This window comes from Bombus vosnesenskii, unplaced genomic scaffold, assembly GCF_011952255.1.
Source record: "Bombus vosnesenskii isolate JDL3184/JDL3185 unplaced genomic scaffold, Bvos_JDL3184-5_v1.1 scf7180000013316, whole genome shotgun sequence".
Taxonomy (NCBI): Eukaryota; Metazoa; Arthropoda; class Insecta; order Hymenoptera; family Apidae; genus Bombus; species Bombus vosnesenskii.
In genome coordinates this window covers 2,702,454-2,711,641 of record NW_022882962.1, presented here as the reverse complement: position 1 = coordinate 2,711,641, position 9,188 = coordinate 2,702,454, and the positions used below count along the sequence as shown (strand labels likewise).

Sequence of the window (9,188 nt, the reverse complement as noted above, 5' to 3'; positions counted from 1 at the left end):
CCATTCGAAGCGATTCGAATTGTTCGCCACATGAACATATTCGATACGATTTGAAGTGCTTGACAACCGATCACTAGGCAGCACTACTGTAACACGTAAAATTCCTTCGTAAGTCGATCTAATCGCAATGTCGTTCGTGACCAGTCGGCTAAGAAGCAGGACTTGTTCTGACTTCGCCGGAGCCGCAAAATAGTTGTCAAAATGGCGGGTGAAGGTTCTGCAAGTGCGAATCCAAATTGCGAAGTCGTTCGTGGACAAACTTTCGAGGTTGGGCCACGATATACGAATTTATCGTACATGGGCGAGGGTGCCTACGGGATGGTCGTGTAAGTGTCTTCGAGTCAATTTCTCGCGTTATTTCTGAAAACATTCGACCTCGTATTGACTAGCTGACAGGCCGAAAGATAAACAATCAAAAATACAGTCATCGAGTGATTTCACGATTTTATGACTAGATTTTTGCTCCATGATGCGTACGAAAGATTTTGATTTTGCCCCGATATCGTCTGTAGCCGCTACTAAGTGCTTTTCATCGTAATGTATCGTCGTCTTTTGGCGCCAGTTTTGAACACGGTTGTCACACCCTTTCAAATCCTTGTCCACTTGCGTGTTAATGTTACGACTTCCTTGTTTTCCATCGCTTATCTCTCACTTATCGGTCTTATCATTGTACCGTTAATGAGATGACGAATAATATCTTCGTAGAAGCGACCAACTTTCATGCGCAAAATTTTTCAAATTGTCTTTGTTGAGAATTCTTTTACTATTCCATTATGACCACTTAATTAAATTTTATACTTTATTTTTATTTTCAATATTTTGGAGTTGTAACTTGTAATCTTGATAACATTTTGGGAATTAAATTCCAGCATATGTTTAATTTTTAAAAAGGAGGTCTTTTAAATATTGTAGAACCATTTCCTGTATTGTGGTTTCAGATTAGGAGATACCAGTATATTGTATATAGGTTGCACTACCATCCTTTGTTATTGATGTTGCTATGTTTTGTATGCATAATATTGAAATAGGTTTTAATGAAGAAAAAAAGAGTTGTGAGTAATTTCTCAAATGTTGTTTCAAATGTTGGTTCAAATGTTGGAATTTGTTTTTACAGATCTGCTTATGATAATGTAACAAACACAAAGGTAGCTATAAAAAAAATTTCTCCCTTTGAGCATCAGACATATAGTCAAAGAACATTAAGGGAAATAAAAATTTTGACTAGGTTTAAGCATGAAAATGTGAGTAACTTGATGTATATATGTATGTATTAGCCAGTTAGATATATATGTATAAAACTACTCTAAATATATACTTTCACTTTACATTTTCCTTTTAGATAATAGATATAAGGGATATATTAAGGGCACCTACTATAGAACAAATGAAAGATGTATATATTGTTCAATGTCTAATGGAAACTGATCTATATAAACTTCTCAAAACACAGGTCAGCATAATAAATGACTATGAATAAAGTTATTTAAAGGAACATTAATATACTTAAACTTGTTTTATTTTCAGGCTATTAGTAATGATCACATATGCTATTTTCTTTACCAAATATTAAGAGGATTAAAGTACATTCACTCTGCAAATGTACTACACAGAGACTTGAAGCCAAGCAACTTGCTATTAAATACCACATGTGACCTTAAAATCTGTGATTTTGGTTTAGCTAGAGTTGCTGATCCAGAGCATAATCATGCTGGTTTTCTTACTGAATATGTAGCAACAAGGTGGTATAGAGCTCCAGAAATAATGCTTAATTCCAAGGTAAATAAATAATGGATTGTTCAATTTCAATTTAGAACGAATGTAACAAGATATTAAATCTCATTTCTATTTTGCAGGGCTATACTAAGTCTATAGACATTTGGTCAGTTGGTTGCATTCTTGCAGAAATGCTTTCAAGGAGAGCAATATTTCCTGGCAAACACTACTTAGACCAACTGAACCATATATTAGGAGTTCTGGGATCACCATCTCCTGAGGATCTTGAGTGCATCATAAATGAAAAAGTATTAATTGTTTTTTTATGTTTAGTAATTCTTTTGTGTTTAATATCATTTTGTTTCACTGAGAAAATGATATAGATTGCATTGAATAATTATATTTTAGGCACGAAATTATCTTCAATCATTACCATTTAAACCAAAGGTTCCATGGACAAGTTTATTTCCAGATGCTGATCTTCGAGCTTTGGATTTGTTAGATAAAATGTTGACATTTAATCCTAACAAACGGATTGTTGTGGAAGATGCACTTGCGCATCCGTATTTAGAGCAATATTATGATCCAGATGACGAAGTATATATTTTTTACCAGTAAACACCAATGTACAAATAACAAAGATAACTTTATAATATACCCAATTTTTAGCCAGTTGCAGCGGAACCGTTTAAGTTTGATATGGAGCTAGATGATCTTCCAAAAGAAGTATTGAAACAATACATCTTCGAAGAAACTCTGTTATTCCAAAAGAATCATCAAGAAAACGTTATGTAGTCTACTGGTATTTACTCTCTTTTTGATCACTGTCGAACCCCGAATGAAACAACAAGTGATCAATATATGTTAAAACGATCAATAATGTTTCAGCTGCGGCGAGCCTGCAGGACGACCGAAAAGGAGGCGAAGGTGTGACGTCAGAGTAACAGAAGTGTACTTCTTTTACAGTTATCTACAATGGATGCAAGAGAGAAAAAAGAAAAATAAAGAAGACAGAACAAAATGAAACTTTTACGAAAACGTTTTATCGGAGCATGGCTTAAAAGTCGAGCTACAAGACATACACACAGGCGAATTTGAGAAAATGGGCGAAGGGAGCGGTGAATGAGGTAAAGAAATAAATAAACCGCAGTGTCCGTGCATATACTTGTACATTCGCATGTCTTTACCGGAGAAAAAAAAAAGAAACAAAAATACAGTGTCCTTTTTTGTTATAATTGAATGCATAATATTAATTTGTACAATAACTTTTATTTATCCCGAATTATATATAGGTAACGCTAGTTGACGATTTATTGTTAATCACCGTATCATACACATTGTCTGTGATTTAATTGCCGAGCGAGTGACGTGGTTGGTGTAATGTGTGAGATATTCTAAGCCACGTAACGCGGCGACCGATAAAATGAATGTAAGTGCGTAGAGAGAAAAAGAGGGGGAGAATGAGAGTGAGAGAATACGAGAGTGAGAGAGTAAAAGAGAACTTGTAACTGCGTGCTTGCTGTAACCAACGTGTATATACACGCGTGTGCGTGCGAATACACATACATACAGTATATTTTGAACAGCCATTAAATTCACTGAAATATTTGCTGATAGTAGTTCTTTTATTAATATTATCTTTTTTTTCTATCAACTTCATTCTACTATTGTGGTTTTAAAGATCATACGACAGGTTTTTGTTTATCAGGTCATATGTTCTTCTGTTACTATTGCAGCATGTTTATGATTATTGCTGCTGTCATAGGTATTACTGCCTCTTGTATGTTTGAGTGAACGTGTGTGTATAGGACTATTGCGACTATTGTTACTGCCTTTTATTTCCAGAGCTGTCTCATTTCTATTATTAATTTCGTGATCTTTTTCTGTTCTTTTTGTACAATATTTGTATCATTCGGTATTGCGATTCTCTTCTTTTATGATTTTGTTTTTGTAGACTATTTTCGTCTGTGTTTGACTTTTTCGTGACTTCTTCCTTTATTTTTTGCAATTCATATGCGTTGTATCTGTTATTTCTAATCACGACTTTTTTTCTGGTCGATGAATCTTTGTTACGTAATGACGTCTTGTAGTTGCGGGTACTGTTACTGTGTAGTAGCATGACGGTTCTGTTCATTTGGTGTATCCATGTCATACGTTGCTTTGATTAATTAGCTTTGGTGATTGACAGTTGTTCTACCAAAGCATTTATTGCTAGGTTTGGGAATGTTGTGTTGGTATCTTTTGGTTTCGGTTGTAGAGTATTTGGATATATTAGCTGATGTCCATTTATACACCAATCTAACACTACCGGTTTGCATATTGTTATTTCTAACAGTAGCTCCAGGGGTGCCTTAGTAATCTTTTCTAGCGATTTTTACTTCAGATCTCTATTTTTAAATAAGTTTCTCTTTTAGTCGTCTTTTACAACACGCAGGAATTACGTTAGATCTATTCTTCTCCCAAATCCACAAGAAGGATAAGAATATTATGCATTAATAATAAACTCCAATCATTAGAATTGGAATTGTGCATTGATATCCAGTTACCTAATTTGATATGCCGAACCATCTCTGATTATGAGCACAAACTTGAAATCCCAGAAGCTAGACTGAGACCCTGATAAGATAACAGAGAGCTTAACCATAATAGGAATAAAGTTATCTTGTATAAAAATGTGAAAGATGCTTGATTTAGCCAAATTGACTAAATTGTTATCTTCTACCAAAATATATGCACTCTGATCTTTCCTTTCATTAATATTCTTCCAGAGCTTAACAAGCTTCTTGTAAAAGTAGAGATCTCAATGAACAGATCTGAGTTGTGACTTTTGTTGACCTAGGTTTCAGTGGTTGTACCAAAGAGTTTGTTGTGAATATCACCTATGAAATGAATTACTTTCCTTTTTCTCTGGTGGATTGTCTAAGGAACCTTGTCATTGATGACAGTATAATTAAAATATCTTGCTTGAGTTTATTGTAATAAGTAAGTTGTAGGAAGTAGTGTCATCTACACAGATCAGTGTCTACACCCAAAAACCTATTTACAAGTTTACTGGCTCCACATTAACAGATGTGGCTCATAATCTTTCCAAAGGTAGTGTGAAATCTTAACAAAACAAGAACACTGTAGGAATAGATACATGACTGGCACACCTATGTAAGAAAAGTCATCTGCAAATCTGCTCTATGTTATTGAACAATTCTAATTTAATAAAAAATTGCTATTATTATCTCCTGTTCTTCTATTCTCAGAGCGACAGGTATAGACTAAGACGCAAACTGGTTTTAGGGCATTTAATAGCTTATGTAGCATTCTTCATTCAATGTCGCACGTCTTTAATATCATTGTTTTTTGTATTGTGTGTTTTATTACGGTATTCAGGTTTATTTTATTAATGAATGTATGTAGCGGTTGATATTATGAATGATGTAATCTTTCATATCTCTCAATTTCTACACCTAATGATTATTATTATTAATACCACTATTATTAATTTTTATTATTATTATTATTATTATTATTATTATATAATATTCAGTGTCATTCTTATAGTAGTTATGTACCTCGCAGAAATTCTATTCTGCCTCTATTAAATTTAGTTTGTAGACGAACGAGAGGAAGCGAGAAAGACAATAGATGACAGAAAATAGATGACACAACGAGCGAATGAATGCATGTATGAGAAGGAGCAAATGAAAAAGTGAAAAAGAGAGCAAGATACTCGAGAAAAACGTTTAATTCATAGTTAATTGCATTCGACCCAGCTTCCAGTTCTTCTAAGCGGTTTAATTACTTCTTGTTTCACGATTTACAGGTATTATTACACTGATACTGCCATTCTTGTGCGACAGAGCGCATGGTGTCTGTTTGAATATTATCATATGTAAACTTTTCTATTTTTTACATTTCCAATGTTTTTATTATACTGTACTATGTGTCGCCTTTCGCTTGTTTTACTTCTTTTGATTTCTTCTGTTATTAACAGATGTTTCGAGGAACAATTGCTTGTCGTTCACAAATAGCTTAAATTACGCCATGTTCTTATGTTATTTATGCATTCTTTTTTTATTTAAAAGCCAATAATATAATATTCGTATAATCCACTTTTTTGAATTCAAACACTCACCATGTTAATTAAATTGATAATGTGAACGTTCTTGTTTCGATTCGTGTTTTTCACTCTAAATGTACTTGTATATTCAAACGATACTTTTTTTATATTCAATATAATATATATCCCTAGTTGATACATCTTCTCCGAAGAAACATGTCGTGGCAAATGGGTAAAATAATAATCGAGCTAGGTACACGAACGTGTCGTCGATGGTGAATGGCGAGAAATCCGATTGTGATAGCTAGACTGCGGATTATTTATACATTTATGAGAAATTTAAGGATGCAAAAATGTATAATATATCCAAAGTGCATTACTTAAATTATAACGATTAATAGGTGAGACAAATTTCTGCTTAGATTCCATTTTTTCAGTTATACCTGCAAAAATATTATTTTATTGCATAAATATCCGCAGTCCGGTGATAACTTAGGAACGAATTTGAGCGATGTCGAGGCACAAATAAGAGACGAGCAATTTACTTCATCATCTATTTTTATTTTTCTAAAAATCATAATTAAAGAAACAAAAAATCTCTTGTATGAGACAAGTATGTTTCATCATTTTCCAATGACAATCGGATGATTTTCAAGATGGCGAGGACACGCTTGGAATACTTATTTAAAGAAAAAAAAGAGGAACGGGTACTATTCTTGTCTTCGAAATTAAAGTCGAAATCAAAGACATGAAAGTAAGCGGTTAAAATCTTGTTAAATAAGTGGAAGAGAGATCATGTAAGCGAGAATGAGATACGAAGAAAGCGATAGAAAAGTTAATATAGAAAGAGAGCGCAAAACGAAGGATCCAGAGTGTAAAACACTATTTGCCTCCCTCGATTATCAGATCTCACGTTCTTCGATATAATCTAATAAAATAATTCTCCATTAATAAACACATGTCAGTGGTATGTTGTATATTCGTAAAATAATTCACTCGAAAGAGAAAGAGATAGGCATCGATGCGTTTGTTTCCCTCAAAGTTAAGAAGTTTCATCTGTGGAAATAACGAAGACGCTTCGTTGCCTTCGGTTTCGAGTATCCTTTTTCACGATTTAACTAACTCGAGAGAGAACGAAAGAGAGGAAGAATGTTGTATTATTCCCCTCGAGTGTCCTTTTCCATTTCTCAGCATATTTTTATGCTTTACAGAGCATTGAAGGATTTATCGGATTATCGATTTAGCCTTGTCGCTGCTTTTATATCCGGAACCTTGTGAGAAATAACAATCTACCGGAGGAGAATTTAATATTTCATCGTAGTCAAAGAGATATTACAGGAATTTTCATACGAGACTTCTAATAATTTACGATTGATCTTCGTAGCTTGAAATTTGGAATTTTCACAAGCATATGAAATTTTTCGTTTAAAAATAATAACGAATAGTCAGAATTTGATCAAGAGTTTCAATAAATATATAATTGAAAGTTAACGAGATTATCCTTTGTCTTATTCCAGGAAAATAAAAATATACTCTAGCCATTTTTAATTTCTGTCAAGTATAATTCAATCAATTTTAACAAACTATTTATTATATTATGCAGTTGTAAATGTGCGTGTATTATATCATAGAAGATCTAGCATCTTTAATTTCTGTTTAACACATCACAATTTTTGCAATTGTAAAAATGATTATAAATATATCTGTAATTATATCATAGAAAATTTAACTGTTCAACATATTTCAATATACTTCAATTTTCTAAATTTCTCTTCAATATAGGCTTGCTTTTATTTTTAATTATATCATATTAAAATCTTCCCGTTTAATCATAAGGTTGCATTACAAAATCATAAAACCAAAAGAAATGTACTTATCACATTTTTCTCCTCTAATCTTTATATTCAGACAAAGTTTCTGTGTGTTCAAATATCGTCGTGAATTACTGTAGTTGCAGAGAAGAATTTAATCTGATATCTCTTTACAATTCCGCGTCCTTGTAACTGCAACTATATCTTTGATGTCGTACAAATTTTTCAACGGTGATTTCACCGATGTAAATTAACAATCAACCGATTACGTGTCATACGTTTTTCATGCTGGGAAAATTCCTTCGTTTACTGGTTTTCTGCGCAAGCGAGAAATCTCGAAGAGGACATTCGTTCGTTGAAATATGTATGCCGTTCATATTAAATCCTCAATGTGAAACGTTCCACTTTGTGCTCACAATACGCCTGATGATACTGAGAATTTATTTAATTTTACTCTTCGATGAATTTACTATCTGTCAAATACACATGAATTTCTCTAGAATAACTAACTTAATTCATTAAATTGTCAGTATCTCCGCGTGTCTCGAGCACGAGTTCATTCAATACAAGAAGAAAGATTTCGGAAATGTCTGTGGCTCTTGTTCACATTTCTACATTCTGCCTCCCTTAATGAATTGTGCAATAAATTTCTATAAAAAGAATAAATCATCATCTATCGAAATTATAAAAAAAAAGAAAAAAGAAGGAAAGTGATGGACACAAGAGAAATATAATGTTCCCTCAAAGCTTCATTAATTTCTTATAAAAAATACAAATTAAAGAATAATTCATGTATAATCTTCCCTTCCTCGTATGCATTTCGATTTTATCTTCGAAGCTTAAATAAATAAAGAAATATCTTCAAGCGTTATACGCGTGAAGCTGATTTTTGAACGACGTTTATATATGTCCGAATCTTTCTGCGTGTACAGTTGCTATGTGTCCGAATTTCGTAACTTAATCTGTGTATGTATTTAAGACGTTAATTCTCAGAGTCTCAAAAAGTAGATGCGAACGATTAGCGAACCGCGAAATGTTTGTCGAATAATTTTCACGAGCTACCTCGATAAGACCGAGGGGACATTGTAACGAGTCGGCTGGCTGACTATGACGATATCGGTGTTCCAAATTCGTTTCCAACGTGAAAATTGACTTAAACAAACAAAAATGGAAAACTGATAAAAAAAAAAAAAAAAAAAAGAGGAAAAACTTACAAGTCAGAGTTTAAGCATAAAGTTCAGACATTATCAAACGAAACAACAAAACTAGATTGACTTGTAAGTTTTCGTTACAATTTATTATACTGTTCATCTAATAAGCGGTGAGACGAATCTTTAAAGATCTTTCTGTTCGTTTATATACGTAAGAAGGACGAGATCAATATCAAACGTGAAGTATTAATGAAATGTATTAAGAAACAAAGTTGCGATGCATTTAAATTCCACAAAGTTTCGAGTTCGTGTCTGTTCTCTTCTCGGTATATGAAATTTGATGTTTAATTAAAAACGATTAATAAACGCAAGAAATATTGTACATTTGCTGTGATCGTGTGTTAAGTATCGTACCTTGTGCAAACGTACAAATTTCACGGGACGTTATCAAATGTAAACCTG

General features: G+C 33.0%; 1 protein-coding gene across 1 annotated transcript; it reads left to right on the top strand.

Moving 5' to 3' along the window:
- The first annotated feature begins 132 nt into the window (after positions 1–132).
- On the top strand, positions 133–3,329 carry LOC117235423 (mitogen-activated protein kinase 1). The gene is made up of 8 exons (XM_033497429.1): positions 133–326; positions 1,115–1,241; positions 1,340–1,450; positions 1,525–1,776; positions 1,854–2,021; positions 2,122–2,310; positions 2,383–2,515; positions 2,602–3,329. The coding sequence occupies exons 1-7, from the start codon at positions 202–204 to the stop codon at positions 2,506–2,508; spliced, it is 1,098 nt and encodes a 365-aa protein (XP_033353320.1). The 5' UTR covers positions 133–201; the 3' UTR covers positions 2,509–2,515; positions 2,602–3,329.
- The last annotated feature ends 5,859 nt before the right edge of the window (positions 3,330–9,188 follow it).